The sequence below is a fragment of the Tenrec ecaudatus genome, chromosome 12 (genome assembly GCF_050624435.1).
Source record: "Tenrec ecaudatus isolate mTenEca1 chromosome 12, mTenEca1.hap1, whole genome shotgun sequence".
NCBI classification, from domain to species: Eukaryota; Metazoa; Chordata; class Mammalia; order Afrosoricida; family Tenrecidae; genus Tenrec; species Tenrec ecaudatus.
The window spans coordinates 103608011-103635395 of NC_134541.1; the positions used below are offsets into that span (position 1 = coordinate 103608011).

The 27385-nt window shown below is 56.6% G+C and overlaps 3 protein-coding genes across 3 annotated transcripts in view; 1 reads left to right on the forward strand and 2 right to left on the reverse strand.

Annotated features, from left to right (window-relative positions):
* Positions 1-2381: 2381 nt before the first annotated feature.
* On the reverse strand, positions 2382-18835 carry PMM2 (phosphomannomutase 2). Its single transcript, XM_075564306.1, has 8 exons — positions 18649-18835; positions 13890-14001; positions 12343-12419; positions 10769-10860; positions 9656-9755; positions 9451-9526; positions 7196-7311; positions 2382-3228 (listed from the first exon to the last, which is right to left on the reverse strand). The coding sequence occupies exons 1-8, from the start codon at positions 18712-18714 to the stop codon at positions 3127-3129; spliced, it is 741 nt and encodes a 246-aa protein (XP_075420421.1). The 5' UTR covers positions 18715-18835; the 3' UTR covers positions 2382-3126.
* Positions 18829-24947, forward strand: TMEM186 (transmembrane protein 186). The gene is made up of 2 exons (XM_075564307.1): positions 18829-18977; positions 20313-24947. The coding sequence occupies exons 1-2, from the start codon at positions 18975-18977 to the stop codon at positions 20952-20954; spliced, it is 645 nt and encodes a 214-aa protein (XP_075420422.1). The 5' UTR covers positions 18829-18974; the 3' UTR covers positions 20955-24947.
* The window catches only part of ABAT (4-aminobutyrate aminotransferase), a 59995-nt gene continuing 57321 nt past the window's right edge, over positions 24712-27385 (reverse strand). The window contains exon 16 of the mRNA XM_075564305.1: positions 24712-27370. Coding sequence (XP_075420420.1) covers positions 27249-27370 — 122 coding nt within the window. The 3' untranslated portion in view covers positions 24712-27248. The remainder of the gene's footprint in view (positions 27371-27385) is intronic.

Sequence of the window (27385 nt, forward strand, 5' to 3'; positions counted from 1 at the left end):
TAGCCATTGGTGCAGGAAGGCTGGATTCTAGCTGCTCTGGGTGGGGGTGGTGTCGGGGAGACAGTGTGACGGAGTGGGGAGGGGGTGTCTCTGGCTTTGGAATCAGCCCTCTCTCCAGAAGAACTCAGAAGCGTCCTGGAAGCTGGGGCATGTCGAAGGCAAGGCCAAGGTCATCCCCGGGCCCTTTCTGAGCTTGCGGGAAGCAGTTTCCCCTCTAAAGACTGAGGCAGCTGGCCAGGGTCTTCTGTAAACGCTTCTGGGGGGCCTCTCTCTGCTGTTGTGACTGGACCAGGAGGAGCTGGCTGATGCCTCAAAGCACGTGACCTGGACGCTACCCGGGAGGAGAGGACACCTGAGAACGAGGGTGGGGGGGCCTCCCTCCGGAGTGGGGCGAGGAGGGCAACTTGAGCCACAGCCTGGGCTCAGAGGATGCCGTCCGGTGAAAGTGTGCATGCGCGCGCATGCTCCAGCTGCCACCTCCAGAGCCACTGCCAGGACTCGGCCCTCGGGGTCGCCGCTTCCCACCCAGGAGCCCTGAGGGGCTGGAACCATTCTGCGCTTGGTGCTGGTCTGAATGCGCCTGGAGGTGCCTGGGGAGAAAGACCTGGTTGGCCTTGAAACCTGTCTGGAGCACATTTCTCAGCAGGGGTTGGCCACAGGCTGGCTGGGTGGTGCCCTCCTGCCTCTGATGAGTCAAAGGTGGCCTTCCCTTCAAGCCTGGGGCCGGTCCCCAGCCATCTCCTTGAGGCCTCTGCCAGGCCCTGCCCCACAGGAGGCAGGAACGGGGCAACCAGTGGGCTCTCTGATCCCTGCATGTCCACATTGCCAGTCGGTCAGCCAGGAGGAAGAGGTCTGAAACTGCGGGGCCCTGGGGCCCACAGCTTCAATCCCAGGTGAGGGAGGGGCAGACAGCTGGGACCAGACCCCAAGACTCCCCTGGCGGCTGCCCATCTCTCCCAGTAGAGACCGCCTTGTATGGGGCTCTGCAGTGTCTGCTGTGGGTGCCTGCTCCTCTGAGCCGGCGGCAGGTAAGGGCACTTCCTGAAACCAGGCTGACCACCCATGTGCGGCCTGCCGATCTGGGGTAAGATGGGGGTGGGGTTGTCCTGGTCCGAGGGTGCTCAAGACTTAGTCTTAACAAGAGGCCGGGCCACCATGGAGAAACCCTGTGAGGACAGTCATCTCCTGAGTGCCAGGTGACTTCTCCCACCGTGACCTTGCTATCAGCGGCAGGAGGATGCTGGCCTCCCGGAGGACCCCCCCATTAACCAACTGCCAGTGAGTAGATTCCCGTCCCAAGGGTTCACCAACTGCTTCACCTTCCAAGTGGCTGGTGGGTTCAGAGCACTCCTCCCCTTCTGGTGAGCAGCCAAGCGCTTTACCTCTGCCACCGAGGCCCTCAGCTGGTGGTGAGTACCGAGTGACGCCTCTCTGGGTGGGTGCCACAGGCCTGGGGAGGGAACCTTGGTGGGGTTTGCCTAACAGGACAGGAGATTGGAGGTGCCGGGTGAGGCAGAGAGGGACTGTGCCTCAGGTGGCCTTTCTGCTTCTGGAGGGAGGCTCACACCGTGACTCTGGGGCAGGGGTGGACACTGTCACGCTGGGGGGGGGGGTTGGGAAAACCACCACGGGCTCATCTCGCCTGTCACCCGGGTGACCGACTAAGCAGGTGGAAGCAGGAGCCCTGGTGTCTGGTGGGCTGTAGGGCCTGGCTGGACCTGGGGTGTCAAGGCAATGGGCAGGTGCAGTGGTCTGTTAGGGCAGGGGTGCGCCTGCCCCAGGCCTGGAGTCTGGTCCAGCAGCGGTTCCTCAGGGGAGGCGGAGGAGCAGGAAGAAGTGGCCGAGACACCTGGCCCCAGCCCCTGGGGGCAGCATCTGCCAGCGTGTCCCTGGGAGCCACCTGCTACCCTACACTCGCCAGCTGTCCTCACAGCCAGGGCCCAGGACCTGCTGACAGCCCTGCATTGCCTCTGACTGATGGCACTGGGCTTAGACCCCAAAGGCCAGAGGCAGAGACAATGGTTTATTTTGTGGGTGTCACCAGTAGGGTGCTAAGAGGCAGTGCCCGGAGGCCCTGGGGTGCACATGGTAATGCTGTCAGCTGCAAACTCCAGCATGCAGTTCCTAAGGTGCCTTGGGAGATGGGCCCAGGTAGCCTGCTTCCGGAAAACCAGCCAGTGAAACACGCACACACACGCTGTGTCTGAGCTGGGTCTCAGGCTGATGCGGGGGCGCCTCCCAGGGCTCCTGGGGGGCCATCGGAACAAGCAGTGGCCCACAGCTCTGACTCGTCCCAGTCACCGATGCAGTGGGGGCCGAGGTGGAGAAGCTGGTGGGCACAGGAAACTGCCTGCAACATCTATGAGAAATGGAGTCTGACCTTTGGTGGAAAATAAAATCACTTTAATTTGCTTCTTTGATCATGGGTCATTACAGTATCATGTATAAAACCAAACATGGACTCTGATCCTAGGGACTACAGAGGAAGTGCAGTCCTGTGGGGGCCAGGGCCTGCCCCTGCCCAGAGCTCGGAGCAAACTGGATTCATGTAGTGACAAGTCTGGGCTGGGTGAGGCTTGGGACCCAGAACCGTTTTCTTGGGAAGTGTCCTGTCTGCAGGGTTCTGGGGGAGGAGGGGTACCATGGTGCTAAGCCACCAGGAAGACGCCTGGGGAGGCCCAGGTGGCCCAACAGAATGCCTAAGCCAACTCATTCATTGCACTGGCTCTGGACACCAGGGTCACTGTGGGTCAATTGTCCCCAAGGACCACCTCTACAGAAGAGGGGTCGGGTCCAGAGAGACCCTCAGCCTCTGGACGTCCCTCCAGTAGCCAGAACACAGTAGGGGCTGCATCTCAGGAAGGTTCCTAACCTCAGCCTTGGGTGGCTTGCACCCCCACCCGTTTGGTCTGTTGGCACAGGACCCTGCAGGAGGTGGGGAGGGGCCTGGCAGAGGTGGGAGGAGGTGTTGAGGTAGCCTGCCTTCTGGTCCTGGTATGCCTGTAGTGGGGGTGGGCAGTGTCCACTCCTCAGGAGCATTACCACCCAGCCATGGGTTTGTGGCTTCAGTAAATTCCAGCATGGTGAGCCCAGGGCGGGGGTGAAGGCCCCCTGCCTGGCAGGCAGTCAGAAGAAGAGCTCCTCACAGATCCGGCGTGTGTCCTCGGGGGCCGCCACTGTGTAGCCCACTGTCCGGGGGTCTGTGAAGATCTCATGGTCATTTCCACCCTGCAGAGACAGGAAGTGCCTGTGTCGTCCCCGTTTATCCAGGGCCACCTCACTGGGCATCACCTGGCTGCTAGTTCTTGGGCAGGAGTGCCTTGGCGCACACGTGTGCCTATGCCCTCTTCCTGACCCCGTGCCCAGGCAAACCGTCGTCAAGCCTCCGAGCACGGGGGCGGCTGCAATCAAGCTTGACGGGGCAGCTGAGCCCCACTGCTCTAACGGTATCCACCCACTGAACTCTGGCTGTGCCTTGGCACCCACATTCCACAACCCCACCCCCAGAAAACCCCACGCCTGCCCACACATCACAGCCCCACTGCCATCTATGCCACAGCTAGGGCCCCATGACTCCGGGGACCCCGCTTTTCACCGGATTTACTCAGAAAATGGGACGCACAGTCCACTCAACCCGGGAGCCCACCCTGCTCCTAACAGCTGGTGGGGTGTGGGGAGCACTGAGGGTTAAGCACTTGACTATAGGATGGGGGGGGGGCTTGGCTGCTGGTTGTAAACCACCCAGAGACCTGGGGAGTGGCTTGGGGGTCATGGCCCTGAGCACCCCCAAGCTCAGTCGACTGCTCCCTAGGCTGGCCCCCAGTGGGGGAGGGGCCTTCCTCACAAAGCAGGCAGTCTGAGCAGAGTGGTTGGTTCTGGCAGGAGCAGGTGAGCCTTGGGCAGGATGGAGGCCCTGCATCCCCAGGAGGGCCATGGCTGCAGGCTGAGGCAGCTGGCACTACGGGAAGGGCCAGTCGTACTCAGGAATGGAGACAAGGTGGGCACAGCACGGGCCTGTGGTAACGACTAGAGTATCTGTAGATGCGGGGCACCACCAAGGAGCTCTGATGGCACAGCGGGTTAAGCACTGGGCTGCCAGCGGCAAGGCCAGCAGTTCCGACCCGCCAGCCGCTCCTGAAGGATGGTTCTCTGTCCTCCGTAGGAGATGACAGGTTTGGAAATCCGCAGGGGCCTATAGAGGCCGGAACTCTGGATGGCAAGGAGCTGTTTTTGGGAGCCCACAAGCTGAGACGCAGTGCTGTCTGGGGAGAGGGGGCGGGGACGGCAGCCAGGAGGTGCTGTCACCAGGCCCTGAGGAACAGCAGCCCCAGAGGGAGCCAGGACAACAGGAAGGGCACCGCCTTTACAGGGGAAGCTTTACACACTTCCTTCCGGCCAGCAGGGCCCACGTGTTGAGCTGGGGAAGGGCCCCCCGCAACCCCCCCCACATACCCGCCCCAGAATAACAGGTCTCAGAGAAGCAGCCACTCAGAATCCTGGGGCCCATTGGGGAGCCTGGCCTCCCCAAGTCAACAGATCCAAGGTCCCGGAGACTTGGCTGGAGGGCCTGGGGTGGTCACACTTCCCTGATGGGCTCTGGAGCACTGCAGGGCACTGTGAAGACAGCAGCTTCTATGAGGCCAGGAGGTGGGGCTGGACACCTGCACATGGACAGGTGAGTACGTGTGATCCCATCACCTGATCACCTGCTCTGTGAGGTAGGAGGGGTTGAGGCTACTAGCCTGTTTCCACCTGTCTTTCTCGTAGTTGCCTGTGAGCATCTGGGTAGTTTAATAAGCACCTACCAATTCTCTAAGTATCGAGGGTAAAGGACAACCGGACAGGGTCCCCGTACCCGCAAAGGCTGCTGGCCCTTACGGCAGATGGAAGGATGCTGCCAACAGCACCCCCCCAGACCCACACCTACAGCATGGTCACCACCACCCCTCCAAGATCAGACCCACAGCACAGCCCTTCCTTCCCCCAGACAGACCCACAGCATGGCAGGAGAGGCCGAGCCAAGGGTGCCAAGCTGTGGCAGCTGACTGCCCTTCCCGCGGTGGGCTGGCCTCCCTCTCTCCCAGGGGCCCCAGCGTCTACTTTGGTTGCAGGGGGAGAAGTCGCGAGGGATAGGAGGGCAGGAGTGGTTTGAGGTGAGGTGGGGCCCAGATTTCCAGGAGCCAGCCCAGCCACTCCTCAGCCAAGGGCTGGCCTGTCCCCTGCCTGTGCCACCGACCACTGTATACACGGAGAAGCCTGCCGCGCCCCGTGCTGATGCCGACTCAAGGAGCCTGGACACAGAGGAAGGGGTCAGAGTGCAAGCTGCCTCCCCCCCCCTCCAACTGCCTTCCCTGCATGCTCTCAGACAATACCCAGCCAACCCATGCCCGAACCCCCCAGCATGTCCTGCCAGGTGTTGATGAGAGCCGTCTAACCCACTTTCAGCAAGTCCCGTGACCCAAAGGAACTGACTGTCTCCCGGGAAGGAACAGGTCCCCAAGTCTGTCTGTCTCAGAGCAGCGGAAGCTGAACGGCCGCTCACCCACCTTTGGGATGGCAGCTCACCTGTTGCACCCCAGGGCTCCTCTGGAGCAGGGGCTGGGCGGGATGGCCCTTAGTGGGAATGCTGAGTGACCCTTGGTTGCTGGGTGGGCCAAGAAAGCACCCCAGGAGTCGCTGCCAGCCCATGCCCACAGCTGAAGGGCTTCCTCACCCCACCTTGCCCAGGCGCAGCTGGCCTGCCTAGCTTGGAGCAGGAGGTGGAGGGAAAAGCCAGGGCTGCCACTCTCTCTTCCTCTGTTCTCTGGGTTGTTCTGTGCCACAGGACAGTGTGGGAGGTCCCGACTGTGTCTCGCCCACTGCCCTGGAAGCCAGCCCAGACAGGCTGCCACGCACACAGAAGCTGGCTCTCCCAGTGGCAAGCGCTGAACACCAAGAAGAGCTGAACACAGGTGTCTGAGTGTTCCGTGCCTGAAGCTTCAAGAAGTGACATGCTTGTCAGAGGTTCCGATGCATGGAAGGATGGCTGATCCTGCTCCCTTGAAACCACTGCCCTGTGGGGGCGCCTGTTCAACACCCCCAACCCACCCTCCACCCCTGCCTCAGTGGAGCCGTGCACCACTACACAGCTGGCAAGTCCCTTTGCGGGGAGAAAGCACAATATGCTCAAGGAAGAAAGGCCATTTTTAGGGCCACACAACTGCAAGGTTGGTGGTTCAAACCCAGCAGCCATTCTGTGGGAGAAAGTGGAGGTGGGATGCTCCTGTGAAGAGGTGCAGCCTCGGAAACCCTGGGGGCAAATCTGTGAGTGGAAGTCGATCCATGGCAGTGAGCTTGGGTTTTACACTGACCTGACCCCAAGGATAGCCGTGTGGCTTCACATGCGGGGGCAGGGCAGGGGTGGGCGCGGAGGGGCACAGTGGGTCATCAGCCCTTGATTGCAGGGGATTTCAACAGGGTGCCCCACAGAGACCTGGCCTGCCCGGTCAGTAAACTCTCCAGGTGACAGCCCTGAGATAACACTATGCCCCTTGGCACCTCATGCCGGCACCCTCTGACCCTCCCCAGGGCACCCCGCTAGCTGCCCCGGGGCCTCTGGGCACACACGCAGGCCGTTTTCCTCCTTCCAGGCCAGCCTTAACCCAGCTCTGCTCTGTGTCCAGTGGATTCAACCCGGGACTGGGGGTGGCTGAAATCCCTGCACCAGTAGGGCAGGCTTCACCTCTTCTTGGGCTCCCACACAACCTGGATGCACCCCTGAGAGAAACCCAAACCCACTGCTGTAGCCAAGTGTGGCTTGGCGCGATCCCACACGGTTACAGGACCACACAGCATCAGCTTGCCTCCGAGCAGCTGGTGGGCCGGAACTGCCGAGCCACGGTTAACTGCCCAATGCTTAACCCACCATGCCACCAAGGGTCCTAAAAAAGTGGGGGGAAGCCCCTCCCATGCTAAAATAAACACAAACCAGAGTGTTGAAATGTCGAGCGTGTCTGATGACAGCTGGGGCAGCGGTGGCATTTAATTCAGAAGGCAGTGGACAAGGCTTTTTGGTCCTCTACTGAGCTGGCTAGCCTGGCCCCCAGGGCATCGAGTGTCCGTGCCGAGGGTGACAGGAGCGGTGCTGCCCATCTGCTGCCTTCTCCCCTCATATCTGGCCCAGGTGATGAGGCCCCGGGAACATGGCTCCACTTACCGGCATGGTTTTGTCTCCGAAGAAGTAGATGGTGCCGTAGCCGTCCTTCTCCACGTGTCGGAGGCAGTACCGCTTGTCCCAGCCCTCAGGGAAGACGTCGAAGCTGATCTGGCCGCCTGTGGGGACGGATGGATGCACACACACACACACACACACACACACACAGACACACACAGACACACGCTGAAGGTGAATGAGAAACCGAGAACTCACCACTTCAAACACACAAAGCAACCAACCAGTCTGGTGCAGTGTTTCCCCAAGTGGGCAGTGCCACCAGCGTGGGGCTGGAGCAATCCAGGAGGGCTGCAGCAGCAGATGCGCAGGCTTCCCCCTGGACTCCTGGTCAGGGCACTGAAGTGTTTAGTTACCAGGGGAGCACTGAGCACTCCCCCCACCCCTCCACCAAAAGGCGAAGCAAGTTTGGGAACTTAACGTCTAGTGTAATCAGTGACAAATGTCTGCCGGGGGGGCTGGGCTTTTTAGAATGATCCAGATGGGATTCAACTGACCACAGCAGCTTGGAGGATGCTCCTTAAAGAGAAGGCTGGCGGGGCTTCATCTCCTACTTTGGGGAAGGCCCTCGTGTCGGTAAAGCAGAGGGCAGCAAACAAGAAAAGCCGTGACACGGGAAGGACAGTGGCTTCAATAATGGTCAGCGCTTCCCTCTGCTGAGCATCGGTGGCCACCAACAACACTTGGAAGATGAACTAGGACCCTGGGGGGCGGGGAGCTGCTGTGCGTGGGGGAGGAAGAATGCAGACAAGGGTGGGGACATGGCACAACTCAGAGCGGCACCCAGGTCCCAACTGACGGCAGCACACTGGAGTGCCCTGCGTTCATGGGTCTCGAGCCCGGGAATGACGGCGGGCCGGCCCTCGCTGCTCCTGCTCCCAGAGTGGGCGCTGCATCCGTGCTTGGGCGCTTGGCCAAGGGAGTGGACTCCAGGGGTGGTGGCCTTGTCACCTGGAGTTGGGGCCTTCCCTGCATGGGCCACTCCTGGAAGGACACCTCGGGCACTGCTCCTCTCCACAGAATTGTCAGCGAGGGAGGCCCGAGAAGCTGCTTCCAAGGGCAACCCTCCCCTCCCCCAAGGTGCTGTCAGAAAGCGGGGCAGCCCCAGCAAGGGGCACCGAGCAGCCTGCCCAGCCGCCTGCAGGCCTGGCTCCCTGCTTGCCCCACACTCGTGAAGCCCGTAAATCTTGGGCTGGAAGTGTCAGCTCATGGGCCTCGACAGGAGAAACCAGTCAGCCTAAAGGATCCACGCCCGAGACAGCCTTGGGAACAGCAGGGTCAGTAACAGCCCTGCCACCTGACAGGAGCCCCCTCTGCTGGTCCGACGGCGCAGGCTCCCTGTGGTTCAAATGTGTGTGGTCGTGGGGCTGCGGGAGTTGGAATGGAGGGATGGCAGTGGGCCTGGGTCATGTGTGAGCCCACCCAGATCGCATGACCGAGCCAGGTGGCACAGCAGTTAAAAAGCTCGGCTGCAAGCAAAAGGCAGGTGGTCTCAACCCAGGGTGCCCACCAAAGATCCCACACCTGCCGCTGTCAGCCCCTCGAGGGACTGGGGTGGGGGGCCGTAACACTGAGGACACCGTGCTTTCCAGGGGCGGGGACAGGTGAGCAGCATCACGAGCATTCCATGCTCTTGTGTTCACAGGAGACGGCAAGAGTCCTGTGACGATGGAATCGCACCACAGACACAACCGCTCCGTCCGTGTCGCCAGGCAGAGATTTTCGCGTTCTGCCCTGGATGTCACTGTCCTGCTTCTGTGCTACCCAGAGCTTCCTGGGTAATTTCTCCCCTGTCCTTAGTCAAGGTGCTCTGCCCGAAGCCTGGCGCCCTCGGGGGACCCCTCTGTGTGGGCACAGCTGGGACGAGGAGCTCAGAAGCTCAGACAGGGAGCTGGGGCGGGGGCCACGGCAGTGAGTTCGCATCACACCCTGGCGGGGAACCATCTGGAGAAGGCGAGAGGCTCTCGAACTAGAAGCCCGCTGAAGTGCACAGCCAGACCGGCTGAATGAGCGGCCCTTGTGCTGGAGTGTCCGCGCTACATCACACTGTGTCTTCTGATGAAGGTTCTCCCCCCACACACACACACCTGGGAGTCACTTGGTGAAGGGCCGGATTTGCAGAGGATGGAATTACCTCCACTAATGGCCCTCACCCAGCCCCCCAGGCCCCCCAGGCTTACAAGGGCAGCTCCCACCACAAACCCCTGCGAACATCCAGGCGATGCTCGCGGCCCCAGTACCTATGGAGAAGGTGAGGCCTTTGCCTGCAAACTCTTTCCTCAGGTCCGCGACGAACCTCTCTCTGATGCGCTCTTTCTGAGGGGACACACAGACAAGGGCCGTCGGTGGCGTGGCCGTGGGCGCTTCCTAGAGAGAACAGCGCCCCCCTCTCACAGCTGCGCGCCTGCGCTCCTCTGCAGAAACCCGCCCTTGGATGGGACGCACCTTGTCCAGCTCATAAAACTCAATGCGCTCCTCTTGGGTGCAGCCTCGTCCGACGGGGGACACGTTCAGCATCCCGTTCCGGAATTCGATGAAGGTGCCTCTGGGGAGCAGCGGGGGACAGAGGTGCCACAGGTCACGAGGCATTTCGGCAACAGATCAAACCAGCCCCACTGCCACCGACCACCCATTAGTGACCTCCCATAGGGTTTCCAAACAGCAAATCTTCACGGAGCCTGCAGTCTCAATCTGTCTCTACAGAGCACCCGTGGGCTTGAACTGCCAACCCTGTGGTCAACCCAGTGCCGACCCCACTGTGCCACCAGGACACCTCCCTGCAGAGATGGACATGGGGCAGGACTCTGGCCTACAGGGTCGCTCCACGCCAGGAGTGGCTGAGTGGCACACGACCACCCAGAAACACTCTTGTACTGATTCGATGTCAGAATACTTCCAGCTTAGGCATGCTGGGTTACAGACAACACACCGTTTAGAAGGAAGTTTTCTCTGGTGCTCTTTTTTGCATTCTGAAATGTAGCAAATGTAGCCGAGGATCAGACTCAAGGGGAGCGCCTTCATCTACAAGAAGAGACCATGGCGCCGCTGCCGAAGGGCTTCTGAAAACCAAGTTCTCCCATGAAAGTACTTGGTGGACCGGGAAGGAGCAAGTCCTCATTAGGTAAGGTTGTGCACTGGGCTGCAACAAGGTCAGCGGTTCAAACTCATCGGCTCCTTTCACAGGAGAGGGACGAGGCCTTATCCGCCTGTAGACTTATATGCAGCCTAGGAAACCCACAGGGGCGGTTCAGGGTCGCTATGAGTTGAATTGTATTTGAGGGCAGTGAGCTTTGGTTTTGGGAAGGTGAATGCAGCTCTTGTGCGTGTCACCTGGATCCTCGCCTCACCTTAGAGTGGGGGGTGGGGGTCCCATAGCACTGGGTCCAGGTGGTCTCTGCCAGTCACTGTCCAAGCTCTCTCTCTCTCTCAATCTCACACACACACACACACACACACACACACACACACACACACACGGCTGTGGAGGGAGTTGTCCGCAAGCTACCTGGGGACACTCACCCCTGTGGAAAGCATACCGACCGTGGGAAACATACCTACCTCTTCTTTGGGAGTTTAATGTTGGCAATGTAGCTCAGGCAGTAGTTGATGACATCCTGGATGAGGCCCTCACCCAGGTGACCTTGAATGCTCTAGATAAAGAAGACCGGGACCACCATCAGCAAGGCACCCCAGGCCGCCAGCCTCTGGCAGGGGCGGCACCACATCACACTGCCCGCTTCTCTCTCCCTTTCCTCTGGCTGAACACAGTGGGCCGGCTGGAAAGGGCCGTAGTGGAAAGGCACTTCCCGGTCCACTACGCCCTCTGTCTGTGTCCAAAGCCTCTCAACGCTGCGTGGAGGGCCCACGGCGCCCTCTTGGCTGCGCTCCGCTCACTGAGCGAAACGCCTCCAGACGTTCACAGAAAACACATTTGTTCCACTTCAGCTTCCTCTGACCGGGACCATATTTCCCGGTAGACACCCTAGAGAGGACCAGCTCACACGTGCAATGCACACAGTATCCAGAGGGGGCGCCAGACAGACAGCATGCTGTGTGTGTTAACTACCAGACACTACAGGCAGCAGATTCAACTCAGTTACCCTAGTGGACAGGGCAGACCTTCCCCCGTGGGCTTCCAGGGCCGCAATCATTAAAGAAGCAGACTGTCCTCACATCGTTCTGCGGTTGAGCGGCTGGTATGCTTGAACTGCCCACCTGGTCAGTAGTCAAGTGCTTTAACCACTGGGCCACCAGGGTGCTTCGAAACCTACTTCCCCAGCACTAGCCACCAGGCTGGTCTGACTCAGAGACCCCGTGTGCTGAGTAGAAAGACCCCACCAGGTTTTTCTAGGAAAACAGACTCTCAGGAGGCTGGGTGGGCTCGAACCACTGGCCTTTCAGTTAGCAGCTTAATGGAGTCACCACCAGGGCTTGTTTGTGAGCAATGCCAATATCAGGCGATGAAAACTCCAGACATTGATCGTGGTGCAGGCTGGGTTAGAAGTGCAATCAAAAAGGACCCGCGTATATCGAAGCAGCCTCTTCTACAAACATCAAATATCCTCAAATAAAAAAAGGATTAATCTTAGCTACCCTTGGCTTCCCCTGTCTGGAGCAAAGAATGAGAAAAAAACAAAATTTCTGGGGAACGATCGTTCCAAGGATTAAGGGACCACAGCATCCACTAGCCTGAGGCCAGAAGAATTAGATGGTTCCCGGCTCCTACCACATGGCTCGGAATGGGATAAAAAGTAGACATGGGAGAGTGGGACAAAAATGGAGGCAAAATCCTAAGGTCTTTTCCCACATAAAAAAGCCAAACGGCAGCATTTGCCCCCAAACAAAGCCCAGGAAGCAGGAAGGGGCAGAAAAGAACTTGAGGAGACGGCCTGGCAAGGTGGGAAGAATTCTGCAGGCCTGAGGATGTGCATCAAATGCTGAACCAGAAACCAAGGTGCTCAGTAAACTTTCACACACGCCACAGGACAACATTCAAAGACAGACCCAGGCACCAATTTGGGGCGGCCACCGGCCACATCCAACTCCGTGAGAGAGAAGCCAGCATGCAGAGGCACTGGGCCCCAGTCACCCGCTAAGAGCACACACAGTTCTCAGGAGCCTCAAGGACCTACCTGTTTACACAGGAGCGTCCCATCTTTGTATGCTACCAAGCCGTTTTCTGGAAACACATAATCATATTTTTCAACCACTACAACCAAAACAGAAGAAGACTTTAGGAGGCAGCCGCTGAAAGCCATGTGTCTGGATCTTTGTTGTCACATCACCCGGACACCTGCTGGACTCAGGGAAGGCGTGTGAAAGACGCTCATCCTAACGGGCAGGGAGAATGAGGGAAAACACACTCAGGACTCCCTGGCCTCGCTGTGAGTCAGCACCACCATGTAAATGGCTCTGTGCACGACCCTCAGCTGCCTGGTGAAAAACCAGTTGCTTGTTCAAAGCCCACTGCTGATTGTGTGGTCAGCCAGATAGGAACCCCACCTTCCCTGACACTGTAGGGGTACCCTGCAACGTGGGTTCCCAGGCCTGGGCCCCTAGACTGCAGGGCTGTGGGCTGGGTGGGGCTCCAGGAGCAGAGGACCCAGGTGCGACTGGTGTTCCTTCCAGCCTGAAGAGCACTCCTTCCAAGCACCGCTCTCAGGCACGTACACGGCCCCGCATGCACACAGGCTCTGGCCAGGCTGACTTCAGCGGCAGCATTTCAGAGAGACCATGCCTAAGAGGAACCGGGCGTTTTATCGCCTTTTCATCCACTGTGAGAGACACATGCAGATTTGCTGGTGAAATTCTCCACTTCGAGCACTGGTTAAGGAGCCCTGCTGGCAGGGTAGGTTACACGCTAGGCTGCTAACCACAATGCCAGAAGTTCGAAACCACCTGCAGCTCCATGGGAGGTGTGTGCTCCTGCGAAGAGTGACAGTCTGGGAAAGCCACAGGGCAGTTCGTCGGCCCGACAGGGTCGCTGTGAGCTGGAATCAACTTGATGGCATGATATGAGCAGTGGTTCTCCACTGAAGGCTCCTTGGCCCATCCCAGGGGACATCTGGTACCGGCGGGAGGCATTCTTGGAGGAGTGGGGAGCCTGGTATCTGTAACTAAAGGTAGGGGGGTGCCCTGGGAGCCATAGTCCCAGTTCTTGACCGTACACAGTGTCCCCAATCAGCCAGTGCTCCGTGAGCTGGGCCGCACAGTGGTATCATCTGGGGGACTTGTTGAAATAGACTCTCAGGGCCTGAGGAGCAGCCAAGAAGGAACCTCTGGCCACAAGGCCTTCACAGCCACTGGCTCCCAGCCCCACCCAAGGGACATGGCCCAGGAAGCAGGAGGAGTCCTGGAAATGGTGCTGGGGCACAGAGGAGACTTGGTGGGTCTAGAGGCAGCCTGGCAGCAAGTCTCACACAGGCACTAGTGTGCCCAGGCGACGCCACCCACGGGTGGGCCCCAGCAGCCTGTTCAGATTCACTCACGGGACTACGAGCCCAACCCAACCCACTGCCATCGACGCTGTGCACATGGGACTGAAGGGCCAAGCCACCGTCCCCCAACAAGGAGGCGGGAGGACTGCCACACAGGCGGGAGGGTGCAAACTGGGGGCTGGCAGGGGCACGTGTCCATGGTCCACCCACTGTTCCTGGAAGTGGCGCAGGCAAGGGCTTACCATTGCTCCCCAGCTGCTCCTGCACTTTCTCAAAGTCTGAGCCGCCCACCACGCCGATTTTGACCTTCTGCCTCAATTCCAGTAGAAAGTTGTCCATCTCTTTGGTGATTTTCTACATTCCGAGACAAAAAACACACTGGTCATGAGAAAAGGCCAGGGTTAACAAACCTTTAACTTCTGTACACTCGAGCCCTGGTGGTGTAGTGGCTATGATGCTGGGCTGTGGGCGAAAGGTTGGCAGTTCAAAACCACCAGGGAGAAAGACCGAGCTTTCCACTCTCGTAAACAGTTACAGCTTCGGGAACCCCCAGTTTACACTCCATGGCAGTGCTCCGTAACGTCCATGCAACACATCGCTGAAGATGCTAAGCTTAAACTTTGAACCTGTCGGTGGGAATGTGCGCCTGGGCGATGCTGATGGAAAGCGCTCTCCTAACAGTCAGATGGTTGGCGGCTTCAGCCCACCCGAGGTGCCGCAGAAGACAAGCCTGGCAATCTGCTTCTGAAAGGTCACAGCCTGGAACCCCCGAGGGTGCCGCTCTACTCTGCACCCAGGCGAAATCCACTGGGCGGAGATGAAACAAGCTCTGGGAAGGTCGGCTTTGCCTGAAGAAATCTGTTGAGGATCGCTGAAGACAAAGCAGGTTCATCAGCAAACGTGGTGAAGAAAGCTGAGGGTGCCTGGCTATTGAAGAGAGAGCTGTCTGGGGTCTTAAGGCTCGAAGGTAAACAAGTGGCCATCAAGCAGGGAAGCAACAAAGCCCACATGGAAGGAGCCCACCAGCCTGTGTGATCGTGAGGTGTTGACAGGAATAGGTATCAAAAGTGCAAACACAGCAATCAGATTGATGTGAAGGAACACGGACAAAGTGGAGACCCAAACCCACCTGTAAGACAATTGGACAGTCAGTCCCTCACAGAAGGGCCACCTGGAAGGGATGATATATGTAGGGTGCAGTATATCACTGATGAACCACATAACTATCCTCTAGTTCTTTAATATTTCCTCCCCCTACTACTATGGTCTTAGTTTTACCTCATTAATCTTGTGTGACCTGTGTATGTTCATTTGTTTAAGTAAGATTATTCGATGCATGAAATCCAAGATTGATAAACTCTTCAGAAATAGTACTGGGAGTAATGATTCCCTGAGGGTAAGGGAAGAGAGGGGGAAGGGAGGAACTGATTGCAATGAGGGAGGACTGTATAATCCCACTCAAGGGAAACAGAATTGTAGGTGGATGGATACATTGGCTGCTAAGACAGGCGTCCTCAAACTGCGGCCCACGGGCCACTTGCAGCCTGCCGAGGACATTGATCTGGCCTGCTGGGTGTTTTTTCACTTCAAAATAAGATATGTGTTGTGTGCATAGGAATTTGTTCATAGTTTTTTTAAAAACTATAGTCCAGCCCTCCAACGGGTCTGAGGGACAGTGAACTGGCCCCCTGTTTAAAAAGTTTGAGGACCTCTGGTGTAAGATATGACCAAAATAAAAATAATAATAATAGTTCCTGGAGGGTAGGGTGGGGGAGGCAGGGGATAAAGGGGAGCTGATATCAAAGAGTTCAAGATAGAAAAAAATGATGGTGGCAGCAACTGTACAATGATAACTGGTCTAACTGAATTATGGATTGTTATAATATCTACAAGAGCTCCCAATAAAATTATTTTTAAAATGTGTTGATTCTTATTTATTTACCAAGTTTTAAACACACCAATTGTGGGAAGCAGAAAGATTTCTCCCAAGTTGTCTCCCCCAAATATATGCCAAACTTAGCTGCTTGCGAATGACTACACACTTGGAGGTCATCAGGAGTAGGTCAGGGGTCATTCTCCATAAGAACTGTCAGCCATCTAAACCAAGAAGACACCACTGTTTATCCCACAAGTAGGGCCCACTCCCTTCTGAAAAGGGTAGTAGTTGTCTGTTTCCCTGTAGGAGACCCCAGAGAGGTCAAGCCCACCCAAGGGTGACCAAGGTTAGGCCGCCATCATGAATCTAGGGTCCGCCCATCTTGTCACATGTACACCTCTAGTCCCTCCCCTTCCTATCATGTATACAGCCCTAGCTCATTCCCTTCCTGTTACGCCATTGCCCATTGTACAGCCCCTTCCTGTGACGTGTGGTTACCTGTAATCACGCCTCCTAAGGAAATAGAACCCTTGGTTAGCAATAAAGTTGGGCTCTCTCCTGCTCTCGTGGCCAGGCTCCCCCCACGAGGACCACCAAGCGGGGCTGAGGTGAGCATGCTACCATGAATTGTGTCTGACTCCATTAATTCAATCTCTCTTCTATCTCTCATGCTCTCCATGACTTTACTATAATCTTTACTTATTATCGCTGTACAATTGTGCCTACCAGTCCTGTGATGATTTGTGGGGGACCCTCCTCTCCCCACAACCAATAACATATCAACAGCTGCCGTACCTTTTTCTATGCACTGGTCTAGATACATGTATATAAAGCAGCTTTATTTTTATAATGGAATTATTATAATTACTTCCCCAGAACACAGAAGTCAGATCACTAGATTTTTAGTTTCATAGAAGAAAAGCCCTTATCCATAAACAATCATATCTCAATGCTACATGTTCATGCTATTTAATTTTCAAAAAGGGTGCCAATTATAAGCAATACAAAACAAGAACCTAAAATAGATTGTCCCCTAAGACAAATCTTAGCTCCGTCCCCTACTAAAATATCTCAATAATTCCATTACTTTTAGCAAATCTAAGTTGCACACATACACGGAGTATCCTTATATAGTAAGTTCCTGGAAATGAAAAACCAACGTATTTTAATTCAACCTCAACATAGAAACATCTAGAGTCTAATCCTTTTTCCACCTTGACAGTTTTACTTCTCAGCCTCAGGTGAATGTGTCTGCTAGGAGGGTTTAGAACGTCGAGCTTTACTCTAAATTTCATGCACATGGGCTCACCATCTCCGAGACAACACCTAGTACTGCACTGCCTTGGGTGCCACCAAGTGAGTTCTGACTCACTCTGTGGGGCAGGGGGGACCAGCAGAGTCAGGTCTTTCTTCTGTGGAGCCACTAGGTGGCCTCTAACATCCACCTTTCGGGGGAGCAGTTGAGTGTTGCACCCGTTGGCCCACCAGCCTGTGTGAGTCAGAGAGGTCCATGCAGCCAAGACCAAAACCAAACTCACTGCCATTGAGCCAGTCCCTATTCACAGCGACCCTACAGGACAGGGGAGAACTGCCCCCCTGGGTTTCCAAGACTGGGACTCTTTACTACGGGAGTGAAAAAGCCTCATCCTTCTGAGGAGCAGCTGGTGGCTTCAAACTGCTGCCCAACATGAAACCTCTGTGGCACCGGGGCTCCTCCAGGCAGAAAATCCCACTGTTTCGCAAGTGGTTTACTCGGGCCTGACAGCAGAATGGGAGGGAGTGGCCAAGACTGGGCTGCTCGGAATTCAAAGGTCTTCAAATGGCAAGATGCCCAAGGGTGCAGGTTTTCCTGAGCTGGTGTCCATCCTGCAGCACCACACCGTTCTGAGGTCACACACAATGCCACTGGGCTGCAGAAGTGGCCAAACTCACTGCCCTGAAGTCTGTCGATTCTCTAAGACATCAGAGGAGGTTTCCAAAGCTGTGCATCTTCGCAGAAGCTAACTGCCACACAGTTCTCCCACAGCATGGTTCGTGGGCCCAAACTGCCAGCCTTGGGAGGGGGGTGGGGGGAACGGCAGCCCAGGCCGTTCACCACTGCAACATCAAGCCCCCCCCCCCTGTTAAGACGACAGCCTTGGGAGCCCCAGGGGCAGTTCTGCTCAGTCCTATAGGGTCACTGTGAGTTGGCACTGACTTGATGGCAGGGGGTTTGATTTTTGGTTGTCATGAGCGGCATATATGGCAACCCAAATCTCTTCCAAATCTTAGCATGGTGGTCAGAAGTGGGGAGCAGCCGTGCTGTGCAGCGCAGGGACTGAGCAGGGCTGCTCTGACACGGAACAGTCTTGGCTTCCCTGGGCTGGTTTCCTTGTACATCGAAGGGGAGGGAATACATGACCTTTCATGGGGTAGGAGGAGACGGGAGGGAAGGAGGGCTGGAAGCTCCAACGAAATGGTGTGAGTCTTGCCAAATTAAGCTCTGCCCGGTGGTCCACAAACTGCAGTCCACCAGTCCCACCAGCAGCTGTTTGTTTCTGGAAATAGAGTTTTACTGGCACGGGCCTGGCCGTTCATTTACATATCGCCTAAGGCTGCTTCTACTGAGTTGAAAAGTAGTCACAACCGAACACAAAGTTCACCAGAGACTGAACTGTACCATCGGGCCCTTTGCAAAAGGAGGCACTCCGGACTCAGTTAAGGTCAACATCCGTACAAACCCCACATGAAATCGGTACTGCCCCGTTTCAGCTGCGGGCCCTGCTGAGGCTCAGAGAGGTGAAGTGGCTTGCCCGAGGCCACACAGCTGTCAGGCAGTGGCGCTGAGGCTCAGGCTGTGAGGCACAGCTCCTGGGTGACGGGGAGTGCGCACGGTGGGGGGCTGCGGGGTGGCGCACAGGCTGGGGCTCAGAGCCACGCCCACCAGTCTGCGGCGCTGGCGGGTGAATGGGTTTTTGGTCCCGTCGCATCTCTCCGAGCACCCAGGTTAGCGCTCGGCTCCCCAGGGGCAGGTGGGCAGCCACTGGCCGACCGTGGGAGGGCTGCAGCCGCCCCTTGCACCCTAGGTGGGGCACCCAGCGGGCGGCCTCCCACCGCCTGCCACGTGCCTGCTGGGACCCGCCTACCTGCCGCGGCGCCGTCAGAGTCCCGTCCACGTCGAAGAGGCACAGTACCGGGCCGGGGGCCGTCATGTTTCTAAGCGCACACCTAGCGGGACTCGCTGGCACTCAGCGCTCGGCAGGAACTTCCGGCTCCGTAGGCTGGCCACACGGCACCCCGGGACGCTCAGAAGCACCGCCTGCAACGCCCGGGGCTGGCGGTCAGCCGCTCTCAGAACTACAACTCCCAGAATGCCAAACGCCCTTACACGTTGACGCGCGTGCGACGCGCATGCGCTCTTAGAGGTTCCGGGGTCAAGCGCGATTCATTTCCGGCAGCGGGCGTTGAGGCCATGGTAAGAGGGAGGGGTGCGGAGAGAGGGAAAGCAGGTGACGCGCTTTCCAAAGGGGTCGGGGTCGGGGTCAGGGTCGGGGCCGGGGCCGGGGCTGGCGTGCTGGGTGTCTGGGAGTCCACGAGAGGAAGCTCCGTCCAGGGTCATGCTTTGCTGTTCTCTACTGCCGAGGTCGCCTCGAGCAGTGGACGGAATTTGCTGAGCGTGCGCTGCGGGTCCCGCGCTCCTTGGAGGGCTCGGGGAGGTCGAGTCACTTGCCCAAGGATGCCCAGCTAGCGGCCGCTCCGGCCTGGGTGGGGAGCCAGAGCCCGGAGCTGTGCAAAGGTGCAGACTGCACGTGTTTCGTGCCGCGTGCTCCTCCCCACTGCCGGCTCCATCAGACTGGATGGGCCAGTTTCGCCGATAGCCATCTCCCTAGATCCCGTTCACACAACGCTTGCTTTGTTTCCTGCGGGGTTCACTCATTCAGCCCAGAGTTGGCCCTCCTATATTAAGGACCCCTGGTGGCACAGCGGTTAAAGCACTCGGCTGCGAATGGAACCGTCTGGAGCTCCGCTGCCTCTTTGCAGGAGAAAGAGTTCACCTCGAGGTCAATGAATGGTGGGGGCTGTCTGTTGCTGAATGAAGGCTTGTCACAGTTTAACTTTAAAGGTCAGCCTCCAAGGGCGCACTGCTGTGTGCCCTCAGACAGCTTTCACACCCTCTCTGGGCTTGCTTTCCTCCTTGGTAGAGTGGAAGTAGTATTCCACAGCGATCAGGATGACTCTGGTGCCAGGAACAAGGGTCTGGGATTGCCTGTCCCTGTTTTCAGCCAGCCAGAAAAGGTTGATTTGAAAAACTGTTCATTCTGTGAGTGCCAGACAGAAGGAAACAGTGGGGTTTGCCACCTCCAAATGGCTTCAAAACTCCAGTGAATATTCAGCAAGTTCTATCCCCCCAAAACTATGTTAAAAAGCAGACTTTGTGATGGTCACAGAAAACAATGCTCTATGCCTACATTTCTCCAAGGGTTACCAGGCTACCATCCCCCAAATCACCACGCTCCCCTGCTGATCCAAACAGGGATGCTTCGGAGTATCTGTTTACCTATTGTAATGAACATCACTACTGATTAAACTTAAAAAGGAGTTTTGACTGCAAGGGTGGGGCTGTTACATGTTGGATTTCCAACAACTGAATCTTAAATTCTGTTGTATTTCTAGTCTGTTGAAGGAGAGGCTAATGCTTTCCCTGCTCCTAGCAAACCCGTTGCCTGTGGGACCTGCTGGGCAGCCGGTTGATGTGAGTAGCAGCAGTGAGCATCCGGAGAGAAACATGGTTTCTTTGTCTCTCTTCCAGGCTGCCCTCCGAGCTGTGCCCCGGTGGTGGTGGTGGTGGCCGGCCACCTCAGGGAGGCCCCTCCTGGGGCTGACGTGCTGCAGTGAGCGGGTCACTACTAGGAGGTGGGAAGGAAGTAGGCTGCCCGCCTTGAAGGAGATGCCATTGGTCCCAGGGACAGAGAAATTCCAGATGGTCTACCGCTTTGATGCCATTCGAACCTTCGGGTACCTGTCTCGGCTGAAGGTGGCACAGACGGCCCTGACAGTGGTCCTCTTGCCACCCGGCTTCTACTTGTACTCCCAGGACCTCATGAGCCTCAATTCGCTGTACCTGGCGGTCACCACTGCTGGCTTCGCCCTGGCCATGTTGTGCTGGATGAGCCATTTCTTCCGCAGGCTGGTGGGCATCCTGTATGTCAATGAGTCGGGCACCGTGCTGCGAGTGGCCCACCTGACCTTCTGGGGTTGGCGCCAGGACACCTACTGCCCTGTGGCCGACGTGATCCCCCTTACAGAGACCAGGGACCGGCCGCAGGAGGTGTTTGTCCGAATCCAGCAGTACAGTGGGAACCAGACCTTCTACCTCTCACTGCGCTACGGACGCATTCTTGACAGAGAGCGATTCACACAGGTGTTTGGGACACTGGGCACGCCCAAGTAACACTGGATGCTGGCCTTGAGTAGCCCCAGGCTAGCCTGCTCTCTGACAGGCCACAGTGAGGGACTGGCACCTGGGGACACTTCCAGGGTGCCTGGGAACCTCTTGGCAACACCATGGGGTTCTCAAGCTGTGACCTCTAGGAAGCAGATCACCAGGACCGATGGCTGCCATGCGTCCAAATCCGTTTCACCAGGGAACTTGTCTCGGGACAGAGACATTCCTGAGGCAAAAGCTGGCCACTGACTTTAGTGGAAAGCGCTCTGTGCAGATGTTCCCCGCATCTGTTTGATGGGAAGCCAGACGGGCCAGAAGCTTCCAGTAAGGAGCCAGTTCTTGGGCTGACTCATGGGAAGCTGAGCTGCCTGCCAAGCATGGTGGCGGGAAGCACGGAGTCATGAGTTCTGGAAGCTCTCTGAGCAGAGGTGTTCAAGTCTAAAACGGGGAGGCCTGCTGATCTCTTGTGATAAGCACCATCACAGTGCGAGCAGGTGTGGCCCTGAGGTCAGAGCCTGTACCAGGCCATAAGGCAAGTGCCCACTCGTGTGTATGTGTGTGTGTCCAGGGGCCGAAAGGACTGGCAGGAAGCCTGGATGCGCGCCACAGCCTCGCACCAGTGGTCACTGCATGCCCAAGGGGCAGGCAAACCCAGGGTCCTGTGGGGATCTGCTCATTCCAAGGGTCCGCTCTGTAATAAAGCCCTGACCTGCTACTGCTGCTTTATTTCCTCCAGAGGAGCCTCCTGTTATAAACCAGGTCAGGCATCTGGGGTTTTATAGGCTCAGTCCCAACCATTGCCATAAAGTCTGTCACACGAATGTCTGAGTGTCCTGTCTCTTAGCAAAGGTGCTAGGGATCCCTGGTGGTGTCGTGGCTGCGGACTGGATACTAACTGCAAGGTTAAAGAAACGATGCCCTGGTGGGCTTTTCCATTCCATCCCCAGCCCGCCTGGCCCAGCCCGGCCCTGGCTGCACCTCTCTGAAGGCTCTCCCAACAGCAGGTTGTCAGTCTGTCGTCCCCCACCACCCCCCAGCAGAACCCCTGCCTCCAGGCGTCCTCTGCTCACCACCAACAGAGGGCGCAGGGAGCCAATGCGGTGTCCTGTGCAGTGGGCCCCTGTCGCAATCGCCAGGAGGCTTGGGGCCAGGCCTGAGAACGGCTCAGAATAAGCTGAAAACCTGGAACTTGGAAAACAGGGGCCACTTTGCTTGGCTTCCGTAGGCTCTGAGAATTCCCAGGCATTCCAGAGATTGGGCATCGCTGCCTATGTTCACCTTTTGCCACAGCCTGGAGGGGGCCAGAACCCGGAAGTCTAGGTTTGGGAGAGGGATGTATTGGGAATCAATCACTCCTCTGACAGTAATTAAAAAGCAATAGTTCAGTAGACACTGAGATTATTCAGTTATGCTTCTATTGGCCCCAATGAAACCCAAACCAAAACACCCCCACCAGCAAACCCCTAAGTGGGCAGAAGGCCAGGTTGTCACTTGCAGAGGACAGGCTAAGTGGAGGCCTGTGTCCACATGGTGGAGTGTACACCATTCATCGTTAAGGGAGCAAAATGTCACACCACACTCTCCTTCCTGTCCCTCCTCCCTGGGCCAGCTCTGAGCAAAGAGGAAGTTTCTCAACCACAGATTCCACTTCTGGGCTAGGTGGCAGCAGGCAGTGCTGCCAGTCTTTGAGAAAGGCCCTGCCCCGTAACCCAGATGCTGTCCAGCAGCCCTGGACCACAGAACCTGTGCGTTGACAGCAGGTGCGTGGCCCACAGCGGTTTCATTGGCTGCTTTTTCTGAAGCACATTGCCAGCCCTTTCTTCCAATGCACCCAGTGGACATGAACCTCCAACCATCTGGCCAGCATCCCTGCACAGTAACTGGTCCCCCAACCTAGGGGCTGTGTACAACTTAGGTCTGAGGCAGGCAGGCTCTTCAACGGGTTTGTCCGTCCTGGCTGTCCACAGCATGCTGGGGTCTGCCCACTGGGTGCAGCATGGGAAGCCCAGCCCAGCGGTAGCTGCTGCCCTCAACTACACCAGTGACCCAAAGTAAGCCTTACCTGGTCACAGGGCCGGATGCCCGCCTGCTTGGAGCACTGCCCAGGCAGTTGGGATTTAAGTGACTGGTTCCACAGGCTTTCCTTTCATCCCTGCTTTGTGACTCCAGAGCCTGGAGGTGGCAGGGGTGCGGAGTGGAGATTAGCAGGGCCCCTTTGGACGGCAAGCAGAGTCCAGCTTTTATGGCTTTGCTTTCACCCTACACCTTCTGCTGGAAAACTCCCTGTGGTTAGGAGGCCAGTGAGCACCTACCTGGCCACTCTGGTGACAATGCGTCTCACCCTTGAAATGTATCCCAGGGTTCACCTGAACTTGAACCTGCATCGGGAAACAGTTAAAGATTTACAAAGGAGAACTTGTGGGGAAATGGGGCGTTGTTTGGGGAGGCTACGTGGGAAAGGAACTGCCTTTAACTTTCAGCCGCTTAACTGAAGGTTGGAAGGTGGTGGCTAGCCCTTGGTAACTCAAGCAAGTCCTGGCAATCTCCTCTTGTACATATATTTAAAGGCAGCCCTTGGAAACCTCGTGGAGCACAGCTGCACACATTCAGGGGCGCCACTGAGAATAGTTTAGTGGCAACTTCTATTGTTTTTTGCAAGCAGCAGTCTGGTGCCCATTTCGTTCTCTACAACACACTGTCCCACTGAGCCCCTTGTGCGTCCGAGAACGGTGGTCCATAGGGCCCCAAGGGTTGCTCCCACCCCAACCCTGACTTTTGTTTTGAAAGGAGGTGCAGGGCAGTGAATTGTTGGATGTGACTCTTTTAGCCAAAGTTTGTAACTCCCACCAAAGGGCCTTTCCCTGAATGGGCCTGGTTAACTGAACAGGATTACCTGGCATGGCATCCTGTATGCACAAAATGAGCCCTTGGAGAAGCAGGAGGAGTCTCGTGACCAGCAAGCGCCAGGCGTGGAGCATGTCCTCTGGACCTGAGATCCCTGCACAGTGAACCTCCTGGATGCAGATGACAGCTGCACCATCAGAACAGAGTGAGGGACTTCGCAGCCCACAGAGCAAGTCCAGCGGAGTGCTTTTGTGCAGGCGGCAGACTGGGGAACCTCAGGCACTGGGCCGAGTGCCTGCAGGCTGAGGCTGACTGGAATGGGGGCCTCTGGGCACTAATTCAGGGAGCTGGTTTGCTGCCCCATGGTGGAGCTAGAGGTGAATGCCTTCAGGTGGAAGCTTACAGCAGTGACAGGCCCCTTGGACATTCATTAGCATACCGGAGAGAACTCTGTAACATCCTGGTGAACAAAGAGCCTGACCATCTCTCCCTGGCCTGACAACTTACCTTCCTTAATAAACTTTCATCACGAGTTTTGTCGAGTTCCATTATTAGAAACTAGACAGGTCAACTAGTGGATGTTAATTAAGACATCAGAGTTGCCACCCGGGTAGACACCAACCTCCAATCTTTCAGGTAGGCAGCTGAGCTTGCTAACTGCGTGCACCGTCCAGGTGGCTGCCAGGTGTCCAGCTTGGCTCTGCCTCGTGGTGACCCATCTTGCGCCAGCCTCACAAACACTGCCGTTTGAACGGCTTGCCAAAGAACTACCTGACAAAACCAGTTTCTGATCTCTCTCCCCCACCCCCAAAATGCCAGATAGTTCCTTCATACTTTCTTTTTAAAGACTATTGACTGACATGGGAATGGACTTAATTCATGGCGTTTTGCAAGAGTCAACAGTTACCGGGTGACAGGTTGTTAACTTTCTTCATTTATTGGCACTGTCAGCGGAACCCTGCAAACAAGATCACTTTGTAGACATCAGTGGGCGGTGTCCCCTAGCCGGGGCTGTCTACCAGTGGTGGATACATATATGAGTCCATGGATATATATGTAGACATTTACAGTTAGACATAGGCATATAGATACTTTAATGCTTGCACAATTTGGCATGGTTACTGAGTGTCAGTAAAAATTATTAAAAAAACACCCATTTATAATAAAAGTGAGGATGTATGCTAAGACTTGTAATTACTGCATGTTTTCTGTAAAAGTGGCAAGACTTCGCTAGAGACACACAGGGAGATCAAGGGCACTACTGTGTGATGGGCTTGTCTGTGATGAACCTGCTTCTTCATGGGTTCTCAGTCACCTGGGAGGGCAGCTGCCCAAGGGTGCTCACCCACCTCCCACACCTCCACAGCTTGAGCCCTGCAGCATTCTCAGCCTTGCATGTGTCCCCTTCTGCCCACTGTCCCCCTAGGGCTCCTCAAAGCTCCCTGTGCCTTGAGTCAGCAAGAACTTGTGGGTAGAATGGCTTATGATTTTTCATGAGAAGTCGTGTCTGTTGGTGAGGAGATAAGAGTGAGTCTGGAAATGGCTTGCACATAGAAAGGATTCCCTGCTCCAAGTCCACACTGATAGAGGGCAGAAGTAAATATTGGAGTCACTCCATCGAAGACATTTCTGATTGTGCCCTGGCTTAACAACCCCCTAGAAATCCAAGAAATCCAGTGCTAAAGTTCTCAGGAAAAAGACCACTTAAGCCAGTGGGCGAGCTGTGATTGTGTTTGCATCTGGGGCTTGCCACCTTGGAAGCTGACTCCACCGTGAAAGGCATGAGACCTTGAGGCAATGCTCTTCCTGGTCGTGTTGGTTTGGTGAACTCCTACGCACCCTGCAAAACCCGTCTATAAAAGCCACTTCCTCCAGAAGCCCCCTCTGATTTCCCGTTGCTCCTCACACAGACCCATCTTAGCACGTGCCACTCTGCTTTCTCTCCTGGCTCAAGACTTGTCGCTAAAGGGCAAGGAGCTCCTCAATCAACCGAGAAGGGACTCTGTTTTTCACCTTTGCCTCCCTTGTACACATGCTCTCAAGTGCTCCACAGGGTCTGGGGTGGAGCAGGTATTTCATCAAAGCTGGATGAGTGAAGGAGTACATGAACAGACAGGTGTGTGCAACCTTGCAGAGAGAGGGAGGCAGGCATGTCCATACAGATGGACAGGCACATGCCATGGGGCATGCCAAAACTCCTAAAATGTCACTGACTGCTGGATGTTACCTGGTGGGGAATTCCTACACCTGTCCACGTTGGTAACACACCAGAGGGCCTGGCAGTCCTGAACATGGTTAGGCAAATGCCCAAGTATGGTGGAGCTCAGCAGAGGAGACCTGGCATCCTTTGGGCAGTTAGTTATCACATGAGCCCAGTGCCCAGTCAAGGGCTGTAGTGCACCCTCGATGGGCAAACAAGGCCCACTGGGACCGAAGTGCTTCCTGCCAGACTTGGGAATGCTAGCCATCCTCCACCTCCCCCCTGACCCAAATCAAGTCGCCACAGAGCAGTCTAGAAGGTGCATTTGAGGACAGACTGTTATAAGTAACCCTGGCCGTCTGACACCACAGCCCAGCACAGCCTGGGTGCCTCACCTTTGGGGGCCACCCACAGCGCTGCATGGAGCCCCAGACCTTGGTGCCAAGTTCAAGGAGAGACCCAGCACGCAAGGCTGCCCACAGTGCTTCCGGAGAGAGGGAGCACAGTCTCACAGGGACAGGGACAGAATTCAGCCACTGCGGTCCCTGGCTGCGGGGGTGGGGTGGGGCAGGAGGCTGCTGCCTCCAGGCAACGTGCCCTTCTCCCAAGGACATCAGGTGTGCCCCCCGAATGCTCAGCAGCAGCTTCCCCTCCACAGTTGAGAGTTTGGAGATGGAGGACAGTGACTGAGAACCATGAAGTTGCCACCCAGAGACATCCCAGGAGCCCCTAGATGTCAGCGTTTCCTACTGGCCCCCATTGGGTACTGGGACCCCCATCTTCCTGCCATCTCTCTCCACTGTGCCCAGCCAGTGCTCAAGGCTGCAGGGGGAAGGGGGTGATGGGAGGTGTGTGGGAGGGCATAGAGCATGACTATTTGCATTGGGGAAGCAGTCATCTTCTCACAGAATTTGGCAAGTGACATGGACCAGAACCCAGGGGACCTGGCCACGACACGCAGGAACAGAGCCCCAGCAACTGGCTTCTGAAGGAGCTGTTGGGGTGCAGGATGGGCAGGAAGATGGACAGGGTCCCTGAAGACACCATCCAGGGCTTGTGCAGAATTTCTGGGCTGGAACTCCTGTGTACCTTCAGCTCTGGGGGAGGGAGGTCAGAGTCAGCCCTGCCCTCCCCGCCGACACCAGCCTTCTGCGCACGTGTTCACCTCTGCTACTTTCAGTACAATATGGATGAGGCAAACTAATCGATTGACGACTGTGGAGATTGGGGCGATCCAGAAGGGGCAGAGACAGTGTCTACTTGTAGTTGGCTAAGATGTCGCTGAAGATGTTGAGGAAGAGGTGGGCGTGGTGGTCCCTGAAGACCATGGTCGGGCGGAAGCGGATGGACTTGTCACCGCAGCCCCCCAGCACCACACCTGGAAGAGGAGGCA